This window comes from Hipposideros armiger, unplaced genomic scaffold, assembly GCF_001890085.2.
Source record: "Hipposideros armiger isolate ML-2016 unplaced genomic scaffold, ASM189008v1 scaffold_466, whole genome shotgun sequence".
NCBI classification, from domain to species: domain Eukaryota; kingdom Metazoa; phylum Chordata; class Mammalia; order Chiroptera; family Hipposideridae; genus Hipposideros; species Hipposideros armiger.
In genome coordinates, this window is record NW_017731816.1 from 597098 (window position 1) to 614775 (window position 17678).

Below are 17678 nucleotides of genomic sequence, written 5' to 3' on the forward strand. Positions count from 1 at the left end.
CGGGGAAGCAGCTGGAATAAGGGGGTGGGGGGGGAGAGATCTCCAGCCACTAAGGAAACCAGAACACGTACAGGCTCTTGTGAAAAATCAGAATGAGGGGTGCTGAGAGGAGACTCCAGGGCAGATGGGAGCCTCATGGCTCTTATCCCTGGACTTCTGGTCTACCCCGGTCCCTTCCTCCAAAGCCCTGTCACTTAAGGCCTGAGCCCCCGGAAAGAGGGAGGAAGGTTGATTTCAGATACCACCCCAGCCCCGCCTCTTCCCCTGGTCTGCTCAGCTTCCTCTCTGTGAGGAACACTTTCACTTCCTGCTCCTCCGGGCCTCCCCTCCATGAACAGGTAGGGGCCCCCAGGGACCGAGCAGCTGGCATTGTCACCCCTACTGCCTCCTTTGGTATCAGGCAGCTGTCCCATCCTGCCCTGCCCAGCACCACCCACCTCTTCCTCCCCCTCTCATGGGACCCAGGTGAGCATCTGCCTCCCTCTTCTACCCCACCCACCTGCTGTCCCTTGAACAGGGCACCTGCTCTCGGTCCCACCCTTCCTAATACCCTGGGCTGATTGATTTGTTTAGCTGTTTATTGTCCATCCCTTCTACCCCCGCCCCAAAAAAGAATGGACGCTCCTGACAGCAGAGCCTATTCCATCCATCCCCCTTTACCCAGGGCACCAGCACCTAATTCTGGGCTTGTACTGAATACATATTTGTGGAATGCGTGGATGTATGGACCCAGGTTTCCTACTCTTGAGTGCTACAGGGAAATTATTTTTTTTTCAAGATTTTTATTGGGGAATTGGGGGATGGGAACAGTGCTGGGGAATTGGGGGGATGAGAACAGACAAGTTGCTGTCGTTTTGGTCTTCAGTCTAGTTGTGGAGGATGTTGCTTCACTGGCCCAAGTTGGCACCATCATTGCGCTGTTGTCCAGCATCTTAGCTGTAGAGGGCAGTGTCACTGGCCCTCATATGTGGGATCCGAACCGGGGCCCTCTGGCGTCCCAAGCCAGTTCTCTAACCATCGCGCCACTCGGCCGGCCCTGAAATTATTTTAAAATGTCCACCTCAACTGGCAACCCAGCGTAGGACTCTGTACCTCATTAAAAGTTGGGGTCCGATGGACACATGGCTAGAGGGACAGCTGTGTGATAAAGCAAAGAATAAAATAATGGTAGATGCTAGGTAATGGGTATATGGATGTTCCCTATAATATTCTTTCCATTTTTCTGAATGTTTGAAATTTTTGATAATAAAATATTGGAAGGAAATATTTGAGGGCCCGTCTGCAGTCTGGGAAGGGGGAGGAGGAGGAAGTGTTACATAACATTTGTCTCATTTATGGAGCCTACTATGGGTTGAGCCCTCTTTCAGGCCCTAGGTTTTGGCAACAGTTGTTTACTCAGTCCGTCCACATTCACATGGCTGCCCCAGATGTTAAAATCTGAACGATTTCCCTACCGCTTGGTAAATACCTGTCATTTGCAGTCCTATGCCTCTGCCCCCACCCCAAGACACACTGAATTCCCTCCTGGGATCCCCAGATCTCCCCACCATCCAGCGATGAAAGAATTTATACCTGGCACAGCAAGGAGCCTTGGGTCCATTCTGATTGGTCAGGATCTCTGCCATTGGTTGTAAATATTTTGAACTTTACCCCTGAACTGGAGCAGCCTTGAGCCTTATCTTCCTCCCTGCCAGAGGCCAGACCATGGCTCACTGGCCTCCCGCATCCTGAGGATGGCCCAGCCAGAGGACAAGGCCTTGGCAGGCCCCACCGACAGGGAGAGGTGAGGGCTAATGGGGCTGAGGTCTCCATCTCCCGTCCCTGGATTCAGATACCCCTTCCATCCAATGCCCACCCTCCCATAGGACCTTGAACCCCATCTCTGACCCTTCGCCCCTGGGCTTGCCCTCCCTTGTACCTATGACCCCAATTCAGTGTCCAACTGCCCACCTCTGATCCCTGGTCTCCTGGGCCCTGCACATCCCAGACTGGTCCCATCACAGGAGAATGGAGCCAGCGAGACCTGCTTAGGGGTCTTGGGGGCTCAAGAGCCACTCCATCGCCTGCAGAGGACATGGGGGGTGTGGCAAGTCCCAGAACTGGATGCTCAGGATGCAGAAGCCCTTCTGGAGCTGTGGCCACCGGGGGTGAGTACTCACAGCTGGGGACCCTTTCTGACCTTGCCATGACACCCTGGATCAGTTAGGACTCTGCTGGTTGCCAGTGACAACCACAACAAAACAGGCCAAACCAAAAAGGCTGCTTATGGATTCAAATGACTCAAATACCCAGAAGTAAAAGTAATTGCAAGAATATCTGGATCCTGAGCATCAGACAACTTATAAATTTCTCTTTATCCCACTTCTGGGCTTTGCTTTAAACTGGGGGGGAATTCTGAATGTTTGGGGCTGCAAGTAACACTCATTCTATAGTAGTTTAAACAAATAGGCATTTATCTTTCTAACACAACCAGAAAGGCAGCTAGTTCATCAGCTTGGGTGACATCAAGGCCAGCATCTCTGCGATTCTCTTGGACTTCCCTCATGGTTGCCTAGTAGCAGCTATGTCCAAACACATATGTGTTTGCCAGCAAGAAGGGAAGAAAGGAGGCACAAGTTGCATCTGTTTCTTTTTACCAGAAAAGCAAAAAGTCTTCACATTTCATTTGGAATATATGGATGGGGCCCAGGTAGCAATATTTTTTAAAGCTTTCCTGGGAATGTTACAGCCAGAGGTGAAAAGCTCTGCCTGCACCGATCATTATCCATCTTCTATGGCTCTGCATTTTAATACCCTGAACAAAGCCAGAGTTCTGCAGGGAAGAGGGCATAGATTTGGATAAGGCAACTAACGGGTCACCACTGCTTCCTCCGGGGAAGTGAGGGGGACTCTCTCCTTATGTTGGCAGAGATCGCTGTCCCCAGCTCAGCACCACACCTCACCCGGCTAGCAACCTCAGTGTAAAAATAGGCCTCTTCCCAAAGACCTCCAGCAAAAATCCTGTGGAAGATTCCCTTTAGCTGAGCTTGGGTCACATGCCCATCTCTGAACCAATCACAGAGCACTGTCATCTTGTTGGCTAGGTCAGGTCATGGACCACTTCTAGGACTTGAAAGTCAGTTCCACTAACGTGGACTGAAAAGGGAGTGGGTTTCTCTAAAGAAAATTTGAGGTATGGAACCCCAAATAAGGGAAATGGATGCTAGGCAGGCAAAAGTAATACATCTTCACAAATCCTCTTCATGCTGATCTTTGTCTCCGCCCTCCAGAGTTTCCTGGTCACAGGACATGACCCCAGCCAAGTCCTGGTGTTGAGGACAGGACCTTCACCAGGCGAAGTCAATACCTACCAGATTCAGAAGCTTCCTGGAGGTGAGGAGCCTACCCCTGAGTTTCCAGTCAACAGCAAACTTACCATCAAGTTAGTCAGCTTTATTTCTAAACTATTTCCCAAATCTTCCCAATCCTATCTGCCTCCACCACCCTAATTTGAGCGACCATCACCTCTTACCCAGACAATTTCAGTAGCCTTTTCTCTGGTCTCCCTGCTTGCACTCTTTCCTTCCTGCAATCCATTCTGAGCACAGCAGCCAAGGCGGTATTTTCAAACATTATTCAGATGTTATACATTCCTGCCTCAAACCCTGCAAAGGATATGCATCATCCTTAGATAAAAGTTTAAACTCCTCATCATGGCTTATAAAGTGTTCCTTCAGCCAACCTGCCCACCCCTCCATCTTCTGCCCCTCATTCCCTCTGCTCCAGTCACATTGTTCTCATTTTTGCTCCTTGAACACACTGGATGAGTCCCAGCCTCAGGACCTTTGCATTTGTTCACCTGGAAGGAATGCTCTTCTTTGAATGATTGATTTAGTCTCCATCCTTCAGCCCTCTTTGGAAATGTAACCTTTCTTGACCACCACAGTTAAGATAGCCCTAGTCATTTTCATTCACTCCATTTTGTTCATAGCACTCAATACAATATACACTTACCTTTATTTTTCTACTCATTTATTTTCTGCCTCCCTCCACTAAAAGGTAAGCATATAGGAAGGCAGTGAATGTGTCTACCTTTTGACAACTGTATCCCCAGTATCTGAGAATTAATAGGTGCTCCATAAATATTTGTCTAATGAATGAATATTTGGTGGCATAAGTGGGATACAAACATAAAGACACAGGAAACGATGGGGACTCCAAGGGGTAGAAATTTCCCTGTTCTGAAGGTTCTTGGGGGTATTCAGGACTGGGAAAAAGAGAGTCCCAGGGAAGAGGAGGCTGCCACCCCTCAAGTTTTCTAATTTGTCCCTCCTTGGCCCCCTCCCCCAGGTATGTCCCTGGAATCCTCTAACCTCTGCATGCCAGACCTGCCCCATCTCCTGGCCTTCCTATCAGCCAGCAGGTACAGGTTACCCATCAAAAGGACTAAGGGGAATTCTTCCCTAAGACATCCCCACTACATTGCGGCTCTTCCTTTTCTGTTCTCAGGGATGTTTTGCCCAGAACACTGCTTTTACCCCCTCCCACTCTAGTGCCTGAGGAACATGCAGGTGAGGCATGGTTCTCTAAGGGAAGGAGAGGAAAACTTTTCTCTTACTTGGTCCAGGAGGATAGCACTTGGGGAACCAGACCACTATGTTTGAGGGAAGGGAGGGAAGGGGCCTGAGAGAGCTGGGGGGAAGCTTGGCTCCTGGGCCAGGGGTCAAGCCACAGCTCCTCTAGTAATGAGGCTGGGAACTAAGTCTCCTGAGGGAACCAGGGCTGGCCTCTCGGACACATGGGACACCTTCCCCAGATCCTCTGCAGATTGGCAGTATCCAACTCAATGCCTCAGGTAGGGTGCTCTCCGTGGAGAACAAGCTCTACCTGGAAGTCCACAGAGGATGGACGATGGAACAGATCTCCCCAGAGACACCTCCAGTGACTGCCAAGAAACAAGACCCAGGTTAGCTGGGCTGGGCTTGGGTCTGTGAGAGATGAGGGAGCTGCTGATGCTGTTCTGTGGGACCCAACCCTCTCCTCACATCCAGCCCCCAGGAAATCTGCCCCTCACCGGGTCTCCTGGGTAGAAGGCCCACTCAGCCCAGAAGTACACCACTGTGGCCCGGCTCTGGTCAGCTTGGTAGAGGAAGAGGAGGAGGATTATGGCTACAAAGATGAAGAAGAAGGACCTGAGGATGTGCTTACTCGTCATGTCCAGGCTCTGGCCAGAGCCCGGAGCAGCTACGTGGCCAGGCAGTTCAGAGGCCTTCAGGCACGCCTCACTTCAGATGCTGGGGGCCACCACAGGCCTGGGGACCCAGCCACAGAGCTGCTTCAGGATGTGCGGCACCTGCTTACTGACCTCCAGGATCACTTAGCAAAGGACCCTGATGTCAGGGCAGTCTTTGGGAGCAGGGGACCTGGGGTACTCCAGGAGGAGGAGGATCTTGGTAATGAGGAGGACTAGGAGGGGACTTATGGCCACTCCTTCAACCCATACCATTCATGTTTACCATCTATTGGCCCTACATGTGTGTTCACACCCAACTTCTTCCTCTCCATCCCTGTGCACACCTGTTTTCATTTCCACTCACAAGCACTTTTCTACACCTATTCTGTTCACCACTGCTCCATCTCACATAGGTGGATAGCCACGATCCTTCTCCCACGCGTGTGTTCACACCCAGACTCCTTTCACACGTTTTCACAACCACAGATTACATTTGTGGATGGCCAGAAGCTAGGGCGGGGTGGCGGTTGGCGAGGGTGGGTCGCTGGAGCGGGTTGGTGGGCGTGGGTCAGCATGGTGGCCCTTCCCTCACCCGCCCCACCCCTCGCAGGCCCCAGAGTGGAGGCGGCCTTGTGCCGGGTGGTACTGGCGCCGCTGAAACCCGCCCTGTGGAAGCGACTCCGCACACTCCGAGCTCCAGCGCTGAGGCGACTGCGGCGGCGACAAATAGCCCTGCGGGTGGGGGCGGGGCCTCCCGGAGCTCAGGGGGCGGGGCCTGAGGGACAGGGCCCCGCCCCCACCCTGCGGAGCCGCATTCACGCGCGCCTCGCGCACCTCCACGCCGCTTGCGCCCCACGCCGCAAAGTGGCGCTGCTGCTAGCGGTGTGCAGTGACGTCTATGCGGGCCTGGCTCCAGGCAAGAACCAAGGTAATGGGGGAGTCGGCTTCTACTTAGATGTGAACCGGCTTTGAGGGTTGAGGGAGCCCGGTAGGAAACGCCTGTGTGCATGTTCAAGGGCGAGGGTCGTGTGTTCTAGGGGAGGCGTCTACGCGGACCTGGGGTTCTGGGAAGAGGTGTTTGTACTTTCAACAAGGTGAAGGGACAGCCAGTGCTCGCGGTCCTGGGAATGGGATGGAAGGTGCCCGCACGCCCCCATCCATCTCAGAGCCTGTCTTGGGCCCCTCCAGAGCCTTTGGGGGCCGACGCCTTCCTGCCGGCTCTGACTGAGGAGCTCATCTGGAGTCCGGACATTGGGGAGACGCAGCTGGACGTGGAGTTTCTTATGGAGCTTTTGAATCCGGAAGAGCTACTGGGAGAAGGTGAGTCCCCATCCTCAGAATGTCAGGACTCAAAAGTGAGGCGCCCTAAAACAGCAGGTGGGCAAACTGCAGCGGCCTCTCCTTGTCTCTAGCCGGGTATTACCTGACCACGTGGTTTGGGGCGCTGCACCACATTGCCCACTACCAGTCCGACGCAGAACGCGCGCCCCAGGGGCTCAGCTCCGAGGCCCGTGCCTCCCTGCGCCAGTGGCACCGCAGACGGACGCTGCACCGACAGGATCGTGCAGGAGCCCAGGTGACCATCCATCAGACTGCCGGTAGAGTGGAGGGCTGGCCCTGTTGCCTTTCTGACCCGGACTCTTGTCTCTCCCCACAGGCCGATCTGCCCTTTGAGGAACCATGGGCAATAGAGACTGTGCCGCAAGACCGATGACGAATTAGGGATGATGAATTGGGGTCTCAAACCTTTGTGTTCCTCAAGCAAGATGCAGAGGCACCTGGGACAACACCAACTTCTGCCCACTGTGGTTTAGGGGCAGCATGGANCCATCATTGCGCTCTTCCCGGGCGAGGCAGATCAGTTGCCGGCTTCTGGACGGCCGCTCACGCTGGCTGCTGGCCGCTCTCACTGGCTGCTGGCTACATACGGTAGCCCATGGCAACCCACTGCTACAGGGACTGCAGCCCACGCCATCGCCGGTGACCCACGGCAGCCCAGCTCCAGGTTGAGCTGTTGTCCAGCATCTTAGCTGTAGAGGGCAGTGTCACTGGCCCTCATATGTGGGATCCGAACCGGGGCCCTCTGGCGTCCCAAGCCAGTTCTCTAACCATCGCGCCACTCGGCCGGCCCTGAAATTATTTTAAAATGTCCACCTCAACTGGCAACCCAGCGTAGGACTCTGTACCTCATTAAAAGTTGGGGTCCGATGGACACATGGCTAGAGGGACAGCTGTGTGATAAAGCAAAGAATAAAATAATGGTAGATGCTAGGTAATGGGTATATGGATGTTCCCTATAATATTCTTTCCATTTTTCTGAATGTTTGAAATTTTTGATAATAAAATATTGGAAGGAAATATTTGAGGGCCCGTCTGCAGTCTGGGAAGGGGGAGGAGGAGGAAGTGTTACATAACATTTGTCTCATTTATGGAGCCTACTATGGGTTGAGCCCTCTTTCAGGCCCTAGGTTTTGGCAACAGTTGTTTACTCAGTCCGTCCACATTCACATGGCTGCCCCAGATGTTAAAATCTGAACGATTTCCCTACCGCTTGGTAAATACCTGTCATTTGCAGTCCTATGCCTCTGCCCCCACCCCAAGACACACTGAATTCCCTCCTGGGATCCCCAGATCTCCCCACCATCCAGCGATGAAAGAATTTATACCTGGCACAGCAAGGAGCCTTGGGTCCATTCTGATTGGTCAGGATCTCTGCCATTGGTTGTAAATATTTTGAACTTTACCCCTGAACTGGAGCAGCCTTGAGCCTTATCTTCCTCCCTGCCAGAGGCCAGACCATGGCTCACTGGCCTCCCGCATCCTGAGGATGGCCCAGCCAGAGGACAAGGCCTTGGCAGGCCCCACCGACAGGGAGAGGTGAGGGCTAATGGGGCTGAGGTCTCCATCTCCCGTCCCTGGATTCAGATACCCCTTCCATCCAATGCCCACCCTCCCATAGGACCTTGAACCCCATCTCTGACCCTTCGCCCCTGGGCTTGCCCTCCCTTGTACCTATGACCCCAATTCAGTGTCCAACTGCCCACCTCTGATCCCTGGTCTCCTGGGCCCTGCACATCCCAGACTGGTCCCATCACAGGAGAATGGAGCCAGCGAGACCTGCTTAGGGGTCTTGGGGGCTCAAGAGCCACTCCATCGCCTGCAGAGGACATGGGGGGTGTGGCAAGTCCCAGAACTGGATGCTCAGGATGCAGAAGCCCTTCTGGAGCTGTGGCCACCGGGGGTGAGTACTCACAGCTGGGGACCCTTTCTGACCTTGCCATGACACCCTGGATCAGTTAGGACTCTGCTGGTTGCCAGTGACAACCACAACAAAACAGGCCAAACCAAAAAGGCTGCTTATGGATTCAAATGACTCAAATACCCAGAAGTAAAAGTAATTGCAAGAATATCTGGATCCTGAGCATCAGACAACTTATAAATTTCTCTTTATCCCACTTCTGGGCTTTGCTTTAAACTGGGGGGGAATTCTGAATGTTTGGGGCTGCAAGTAACACTCATTCTATAGTAGTTTAAACAAATAGGCATTTATCTTTTTAACACAACCAGAAAGGCAGCTAGTTCATCAGCTTGGGTGACATCAAGGCCAGCATCTCTGCGATTCTCTTGGACTTCCCTCATGGTTGCCTAGTAGCAGCTATGTCCAAACACATATGTGTTTGCCAGCAAGAAGGGAAGAAAGGAGGCACAAGTTGCATCTGTTTCTTTTTACCAGAAAAGCAAAAAGTCTTCACATTTCATTTGGAATATATGGATGGGGCCCAGGTAGCAATATTTTTTAAAGCTTTCCTGGGAATGTTACAGCCAGAGGTGAAAAGCTCTGCCTGCACCGATCATTATCCATCTTCTATGGCTCTGCATTTTAATACCCTGAACAAAGCCAGAGTTCTGCAGGGAAGAGGGCATAGATTTGGATAAGGCAACTAACGGGTCACCACTGCTTCCTCCGGGGAAGTGAGGGGGACTCTCTCCTTATGTTGGCAGAGATCGCTGTCCCCAGCTCAGCACCACACCTCACCCGGCTAGCAACCTCAGTGTAAAAATAGGCCTCTTCCCAAAGACCTCCAGCAAAAATCCTGTGGAAGATTCCCTTTGGCTGAGCTTGGGTCACATGCCCATCTCTGAACCAATCACAGAGCACTGTCATCTTGTTGGCTAGGTCAGGTCATGGACCACTTCTAGGACTTGAAAGTCAGTTCCACTAACGTGGACTGAAAAGGGAGTGGGTTTCTCTAAAGAAAATTTGAGGTATGGAACCCCAAATAAGGGAAATGGATGCTAGGCAGGCAAAAGTAATACATCTTCACAAATCCTCTTCATGCTGATCTTTGTCTCCGCCCTCCAGAGTTTCCTGGTCACAGGACATGACCCCAGCCAAGTCCTGGTGTTGAGGACAGGACCTTCACCAGGCGAAGTCAATACCTACCAGATTCAGAAGCTTCCTGGAGGTGAGGAGCCTACCCCTGAGTTTCCAGTCAACAGCAAACTTACCATCAAGTTAGTCAGCTTTATTTCTAAACTATTTCCCAAATCTTCCCAATCCTATCTGCCTCCACCACCCTAATTTGAGCGACCATCACCTCTTACCCAGACAATTTCAGTAGCCTTTTCTCTGGTCTCCCTGCTTGCACTCTTTCCTTCCTGCAATCCATTCTGAGCACAGCAGCCAAGGCGGTATTTTCAAACATTATTCAGATGTTATACATTCCTGCCTCAAACCCTGCAAAGGATATGCATCATCCTTAGATAAAAGTTTAAACTCCTCATCATGGCTTATAAAGTGTTCCTTCAGCCAACCTGCCCACCCCTCCATCTTCTGCCCCTCATTCCCTCTGCTCCAGTCACATTGTTCTCATTTTTGCTCCTTGAACACACTGGATGAGTCCCAGCCTCAGGACCTTTGCATTTGTTCACCTGGAAGGAATGCTCTTCTTTGAATGATTGATTTAGTCTCCATCCTTCAGCCCTCTTTGGAAATGTAACCTTTCTTGACCACCACAGTTAAGATAGCCCTAGTCATTTTCATTCACTCCATTTTGTTCATAGCACTCAATACAATATACACTTACCTTTATTTTTCTACTCATTTATTTTCTGCCTCCCTCCACTAAAAGGTAAGCATATAGGAAGGCAGTGAATGTGTCTACCTTTTGACAACTGTATCCCCAGTATCTGAGAATTAATAGGTGCTCCATAAATATTTGTCTAATGAATGAATATTTGGTGGCATAAGTGGGATACAAACATAAAGACACAGGAAACGATGGGGACTCCAAGGGGTAGAAATTTCCCTGTTCTGAAGGTTCTTGGGGGTATTCAGGACTGGGAAAAAGAGAGTCCCAGGGAAGAGGAGGCTGCCACCCCTCAAGTTTTCTAATTTGTCCCTCCTTGGCCCCCTCCCCCAGGTATGTCCCTGGAATCCTCTAACCTCTGCATGCCAGACCTGCCCCATCTCCTGGCCTTCCTATCAGCCAGCAGGTACAGGTTACCCATCAAAAGGACTAAGGGGAATTCTTCCCTAAGACATCCCCACTACATTGCGGCTCTTCCTTTTCTGTTCTCAGGGATGTTTTGCCCAGAACACTGCTTTTACCCCCTCCCACTCTAGTGCCTGAGGAACATGCAGGTGAGGCATGGTTCTCTAAGGGAAGGAGAGGAAAACTTTTCTCTTACTTGGTCCAGGAGGATAGCACTTGGGGAACCAGACCACTATGTTTGAGGGAAGGGAGGGAAGGGGCCTGAGAGAGCTGGGGGGAAGCTTGGCTCCTGGGCCAGGGGTCAAGCCACAGCTCCTCTAGTAATGAGGCTGGGAACTAAGTCTCCTGAGGGAACCAGGGCTGGCCTCTCGGACACATGGGACACCTTCCCCAGATCCTCTGCAGATTGGCAGTATCCAACTCAATGCCTCAGGTAGGGTGCTCTCCGTGGAGAACAAGCTCTACCTGGAAGTCCACAGAGGATGGACGATGGAACAGATCTCCCCAGAGACACCTCCAGTGACTGCCAAGAAACAAGACCCAGGTTAGCTGGGCTGGGCTTGGGTCTGTGAGAGATGAGGGAGCTGCTGATGCTGTTCTGTGGGACCCAACCCTCTCCTCACATCCAGCCCCCAGGAAATCTGCCCCTCACCGGGTCTCCTGGGTAGAAGGCCCACTCAGCCCAGAAGTACACCACTGTGGCCCGGCTCTGGTCAGCTTGGTAGAGGAAGAGGAGGAGGATTATGGCTACAAAGATGAAGAAGAAGGACCTGAGGATGTGCTTACTCGTCATGTCCAGGCTCTGGCCAGAGCCCGGAGCAGCTACGTGGCCAGGCAGTTCAGAGGCCTTCAGGCACGCCTCACTTCAGATGCTGGGGGCCACCACAGGCCTGGGGACCCAGCCACAGAGCTGCTTCAGGATGTGCGGCACCTGCTTACTGACCTCCAGGATCACTTAGCAAAGGACCCTGATGTCAGGGCAGTCTTTGGGAGCAGGGGACCTGGGGTACTCCAGGAGGAGGAGGATCTTGGTAATGAGGAGGACTAGGAGGGGACTTATGGCCACTCCTTCAACCCATACCATTCATGTTTACCATCTATTGGCCCTACATGTGTGTTCACACCCAACTTCTTCCTCTCCATCCCTGTGCACACCTGTTTTCATTTCCACTCACAAGCACTTTTCTACACCTATTCTGTTCACCACTGCTCCATCTCACATAGGTGGATAGCCACGATCCTTCTCCCACGCGTGTGTTCACACCCAGACTCCTTTCACACGTTTTCACAACCACAGATTACATTTGTGGATGGCCAGAAGCTAGGGCGGGGTGGCGGTTGGCGAGGGTGGGTCGCTGGAGCGGGTTGGTGGGCGTGGGTCAGCATGGTGGCCCTTCCCTCACCCGCCCCACCCCTCGCAGGCCCCAGAGTGGAGGCGGCCTTGTGCCGGGTGGTACTGGCGCCGCTGAAACCCGCCCTGTGGAAGCGACTCCGCACACTCCGAGCTCCAGCGCTGAGGCGACTGCGGCGGCGACAAATAGCCCTGCGGGTGGGGGCGGGGCCTCCCGGAGCTCAGGGGGCGGGGCCTGAGGGACAGGGCCCCGCCCCCACCCTGCGGAGCCGCATTCACGCGCGCCTCGCGCACCTCCACGCCGCTTGCGCCCCACGCCGCAAAGTGGCGCTGCTGCTAGCGGTGTGCAGTGACGTCTATGCGGGCCTGGCTCCAGGCAAGAACCAAGGTAATGGGGGAGTCGGCTTCTACTTAGATGTGAACCGGCTTTGAGGGTTGAGGGAGCCCGGTAGGAAACGCCTGTGTGCATGTTCAAGGGCGAGGGTCGTGTGTTCTAGGGGAGGCGTCTACGCGGACCTGGGGTTCTGGGAAGAGGTGTTTGTACTTTCAACAAGGTGAAGGGACAGCCAGTGCTCGCGGTCCTGGGAATGGGATGGAAGGTGCCCGCACGCCCCCATCCATCTCAGAGCCTGTCTTGGGCCCCTCCAGAGCCTTTGGGGGCCGACGCCTTCCTGCCGGCTCTGACTGAGGAGCTCATCTGGAGTCCGGACATTGGGGAGACGCAGCTGGACGTGGAGTTTCTTATGGAGCTTTTGAATCCGGAAGAGCTACTGGGAGAAGGTGAGTCCCCATCCTCAGAATGTCAGGACTCAAAAGTGAGGCGCCCTAAAACAGCAGGTGGGCAAACTGCAGCGGCCTCTCCTTGTCTCTAGCCGGGTATTACCTGACCACGTGGTTTGGGGCGCTGCACCACATTGCCCACTACCAGTCCGACGCAGAACGCGCGCCCCAGGGGCTCAGCTCCGAGGCCCGTGCCTCCCTGCGCCAGTGGCACCGCAGACGGACGCTGCACCGACAGGATCGTGCAGGAGCCCAGGTGACCATCCATCAGACTGCCGGTAGAGTGGAGGGCTGGCCCTGTTGCCTTTCTGACCCGGACTCTTGTCTCTCCCCACAGGCCGATCTGCCCTTTGAGGAACCATGGGCAATAGAGACTGTGCCGCAAGACCGATGACGAATTAGGGATGATGAATTGGGGTCTCAAACCTTTGTGTTCCTCAAGCAAGATGCAGAGGCACCTGGGACAACACCAACTTCTGCCCACTGTGGTTTAGGGGCAGCATGGAGGAGGCGGTCCAACCAAGAGGGAATGGCAGAGGCTGTCTCTGCTTCCTAAAATGCCCTTCCCTAATGTTCACACTGCTCCTTCCCTCCCTTCCTTCAGATATTTAGGCAGATACCAATCTCAGTGAGGCTCTCCCAGACACCCCGTCTAAAACTGTAACTCCTCCCTGTAGTAGGCAGAATAATGCCACACACACCCCTCCACCATGTCCACTTCCTAATCCCCAGAATCTGTGAATATGTTACCTTACATGGTAAAAGGGACTTTACAGATGTGATTAAATTAAGGATCTTAAGATGGGGAGGTTTTCCTGAATTCCGGTGGGCCCAGTATAAGCACAAGGATCCTTAATAAGAGGGAGGCAGGGGGCAGCCTGTTAGCTCAGTTGGTTAGAGCACAGTGCTCATAACACCAAGGTTGCTGTGTCCATCCCCACATGGGCCACTGAGCTGCACCCTCCACAACTAGATTGAAACAACTACTTGACTTGGAAGCTGATGGGTCCTGGAAAAACACACTGTTCCCCAATAAAAGATAAATTAAAAAAAAGAAAAAAGAGGGAGGCAGCAGGGTCAGCGTCAGAGGAAGAGGTGTGATGATGCAAGCAGAGATTGGAGTGGTGGCCAGGAGCCAAAGAATGCAGGCACGCTCTAGAAGCTGAAAAAGACAAGGAATGGATTTTTCCCTGGAACTTCCAGCACAAACTCAGCCTTTGATTTTTAGACCCCAAGACCTATTTTGGACTTCTAACCTTCCAAACTGCAAGATAATAAATTTGTGGGTTTTTTTAAGCCACTAAGTTTGTAGTAATTTGTTAGAGCAGCAATGGGAAGCTAATACACTCCCTTACCCTCATCTTTATTTTTTTTCATAAAAATGATCACTTCTTAACACATCATTTACTTATTTATTGTTAATTGTCCATAGTTTTCTTCCCCCAGAACAGCACTATCCAATAGGAATACAATGCAAATTATACATGTATTTCTAAATATTCTAGTAACTACATTAAAAAAAACTAAAAACAAATGAAATTAACATATTTAATTTAACCAAATATATCCTAAATATTATCACTTTAACATGTAATCAATATTTTTAAATTATTGAGATATTTAATATTCCTTTTGTGTGTGTGCTAAATTCAGAATTCACTGTATTTTACGTATACTTCATCACATCTCAATTTGGGCTAGACACAAAAGAACTCTGAACAAAAGAATTGCTTCAGAAAGTGGCAAGAACAATGGGATAAGTGTGTTCGAAGCAAGGGGGAGTATTTTGAGGGGGATTAATGGCAATGTATCTTTTACTGTAATAATTTTTTTATTTAAACATTCACCGTATATTTTGTAAATAAATGCAATCATAAATGCAATCACATCTATCTTCATAAAAGGAAGGCAGAGGGAGATTTGACACAAACAGGAAAAGGCAACGTGAAGGCAGAGCAGAGACTTGAAGATTACCTTGAAGACTGGAATGATGCAGCCACAAGTGAAGGAATGCTGTCAGCCACCAGAAACGAAGAGGCCAGGCACACTTCTCCCTTACAGCTCCAGAAGGAGTGGGGCCCTGCTGACACCTTGATTTCAGCCCAGTGACACTGATTTTGGACTTCTAGCCTACAGAACTGTAAGAAAATAAATTTCTATTGTTTTAAGGCACTAAGTTTGTAGTCATTTGTTACAGCAGCCACAGGAAATGTAACGGCTTCTCAGCAGTTAATATAAAAGAGAAAAACAGGAGCAGAATTAATACCAACTCAGTTTCATTGTAGCAACAAGGGACATTCATCTACAGATACAGAAATTAAATAGGAAAATAGGAAGATCACTCTTAATTCATCTGACAAAGAGATGCATTGCCATTAAAATTTTACACTTTACATTTTATAAAGATCAAAATTCTGTAATTTTAGATGCCAACTAAAAAATGTACCAGGAAAGAGGTTTTCACACTTGTTTTTGAAAACCAGAAAGCTTGAAGAAGACTGCACTAGGCAATAAAGCAGGAAGGATGTGGCCTCTGATCTTATGTTCAGGCAGAACTAAGGGGGGCATCCAGACCCCAGGAAATGTGAGGGGACCATCTCCTCCTTCAAGAAAGAGCCGACCTGGGCCGGCCGAGTGGCGTGTTGGTTAAGAGCTGGCTTGGGACACCAGAGGGCCCCGGTTCAGATCCCATATATGAGGGCCAGTGACATTGTCCTCTACAGCTAAGATGCTGAATAACAGCTCAACCTGGAGCTGGGCTGCTGTGAGTTGCCAGCTACGGCGTGGGCTGCAGCCACTGCTGCAGTGGGTTGCCATGGACTACCGTGTGTAGCCAGCAGCCAGCGTGAGCGGCCGGCAGCCGCAGTGAGCGGCTGTCCAAAAGCCGGGGACTGATCTGCCTCGCCCAGGAAGAGCGCAATGATGGTATTAACTTAGGCCAGCGAAGCAATGTCCTCACAACTAGACTGAACAAAAGGACAGCAACTTCTCTGTTCCCCTACCTGCAATTCCCCAGTGCTGGTCCCATCCCCCAATTCCCCAATTAAAAAAAAAAAGAAGAAAGAACGGGCAAGCAGGGCACCAAGAATTTCATTATACTTATTTATTATGAGTTTATATATTTTTTCTCCAATTTTTAAAATTATAGTAAAAAACATAAAATGTATTTTTAAATGTACAGTTCAGTAGTATTAACTATATTCACGTTGTTGTGTAACAGTCCTCTGGAACTTTTTCATCTTATAAAACTATACCCCCCCCCCCCCGAATACAACTCCCGTTTCCCCTTCCCCCAGCCCCTGGCAAGCACCCTTGTATTATACTTCCTGTTTCCATGATTTTGACTACTCTAAATATCTCATAGAAATGGAATCATACAGTATTTTTCTCTTGGTGAACTGGTTTGTTTCACTTAGCGTGATGGCCTCAAGACTCATCCACGTTGTAGCATGTGACAGGGTTTCCATTTTTTTAAATACCAAATAATATTCCATTGTATGCATTTTCTTTATCCAGCCATCCATCAATGGACAGTTGGGTTGCCTCCACCTTTTGGCTATTGTGAATAATGTGCAATGAATATGAGTGTGCAAATATCTCTTCAAGACCCTGCTTTCATTTCTTTTGGGAATATACCCAGAAGTGAAACTGCTGGATCATATGGTACCGGTAATTCTATGTTTCATTTTTTTTGGAGGAATTTGTAAATTGTTTTCCACAGCAGCTGCACCATTTTACATTCCCACCAGCAGTGCATGAGGGTTGCAATTTCTCCATATCCTTGCCAACAATTATTTTCTGTTTTTTAATAGTAGCCATCATTATGGCTGTGAGGTGACATCTCATTATGACTTGCATTTCCCTAATTATTAGTGAGGTTGAGTTTCTTATATGCTTGTTGGCCATTTGTATGTCTTCTTCGGAGAACTGGCTAATCAAGACCTTTGCCCATTTCTTAAATGGGTTGTGTGGTTTTTTGTTGATTTGCAGTTCTTTATAGTCTAAATATTAACCCCTTATCAGATATATGGTTTGCAAATATGTTTTTTTTCTATTCTGTACATTGCCTTTTCACTCTGTTGTTTTCTTTCATGGACAGAAGTTTCTAAATTTGATATAGTGCAAAGTATTTCTGCTTTTGTTGCCTTTTGTGTGTGTGTGTGTGTCATCCAAGAAATCATTGCCAAAATCAAGGTCATGAAGCCTATCCCCTGTTTTCTTCTAGGGGTTTTATAGTTTTAGGTTGTATGTATGGTTTTGTTTGTTTTTTAAAGATTTTTATTGGGGATTTGGAGGAGGGGAACAGACAAGTTGCTATCCTTTTTGTTCTTCAGTCTAGTTGTAGAGGATGTTGCTTCACTGGCCCAAGTTGGCACCATCATTGCGCTCCTACCTGGTAAGGCAGATCAGTCGCTGGCTTCTGGACAGCCACTCACGCTGGCTGCCGGCTATACATGGTAACCCATGGCAACCCACTGCAGCAGGGGCTGCAGCTTACGCCATAGCCCGCGACTCTCGGCAGCCCAGCTCCAGGTTGAGCTGTTGCTCAACATCTTAGCTGTAGAGGGCAGTGTCACTGGCCCTCATATGTGGGATCCGAACCGGGGCCCTCTGGCGGCGTCTCAAGCCAGTTCTTAACTGGCGCGCCACTCGGCCGGCCACAAATTGAGATTTGAAAATCTCTGTCTCCAAGCTCTCTTTTGTGATAACATAACACTTGAAAGGGAGCAAAATTTGTCACACCAAAATATGCCCTTTTGATACAAAGATTTTTTTAAAGCTGATTATTTAAAAACAGACAAGGGACGGCCGAGTGGCGCAATGGTTAAGAACTGGCTTG

General features: G+C 50.4%; 2 protein-coding genes across 11 annotated transcripts; both read left to right on the forward strand.

The window, feature by feature from the left end:
- Window positions 1–66: 66 nt before the first annotated feature.
- RINL (Ras and Rab interactor like) lies at window positions 67–7032 on the forward strand. 6 transcript variants are annotated; one of them, XM_019666233.1, is made up of 12 exons: window positions 67–465; window positions 1695–1783; window positions 2004–2147; window positions 3270–3372; window positions 4330–4402; window positions 4489–4550; window positions 4796–4945; window positions 5031–5432; window positions 5823–6140; window positions 6401–6532; window positions 6625–6788; window positions 6870–7032. In XM_019666233.1, the coding sequence occupies exons 1-12, from the start codon at window positions 93–95 to the stop codon at window positions 6924–6926; spliced, it is 2067 nt and encodes a 688-aa protein (XP_019521778.1). In that variant the 5' UTR covers window positions 67–92; the 3' UTR covers window positions 6927–7032. The 6 variants fall into 6 exon arrangements, with proteins under 6 accessions (XP_019521778.1, XP_019521779.1, XP_019521780.1 ...); XM_019666234.1 differs by having other exon boundaries at window positions 4835–4945; XM_019666235.1 differs by having other exon boundaries at window positions 2070–2147.
- Window positions 7033–7325: 293 nt separating this feature from the next.
- LOC109395329 (ras and Rab interactor-like protein) lies at window positions 7326–13770 on the forward strand. 5 transcript variants are annotated; one of them, XM_019666240.1, is made up of 11 exons: window positions 7326–8089; window positions 8294–8453; window positions 9576–9678; window positions 10636–10708; window positions 10795–10856; window positions 11102–11251; window positions 11337–11738; window positions 12129–12446; window positions 12707–12838; window positions 12931–13094; window positions 13176–13770. In XM_019666240.1, exons 1-11 carry the CDS (start codon window positions 8040–8042, stop codon window positions 13230–13232), a joined length of 1671 nt encoding a protein of 556 aa, XP_019521785.1. In that variant the 5' UTR covers window positions 7326–8039; the 3' UTR covers window positions 13233–13770. The 5 variants fall into 5 exon arrangements, with proteins under 5 accessions (XP_019521785.1, XP_019521786.1, XP_019521788.1 ...); XM_019666241.1 differs by having other exon boundaries at window positions 7327–8089; window positions 11141–11251; XM_019666243.1 differs by having other exon boundaries at window positions 8005–8089; window positions 8310–8453.
- The last annotated feature ends 3908 nt before the right edge of the window (window positions 13771–17678 follow it).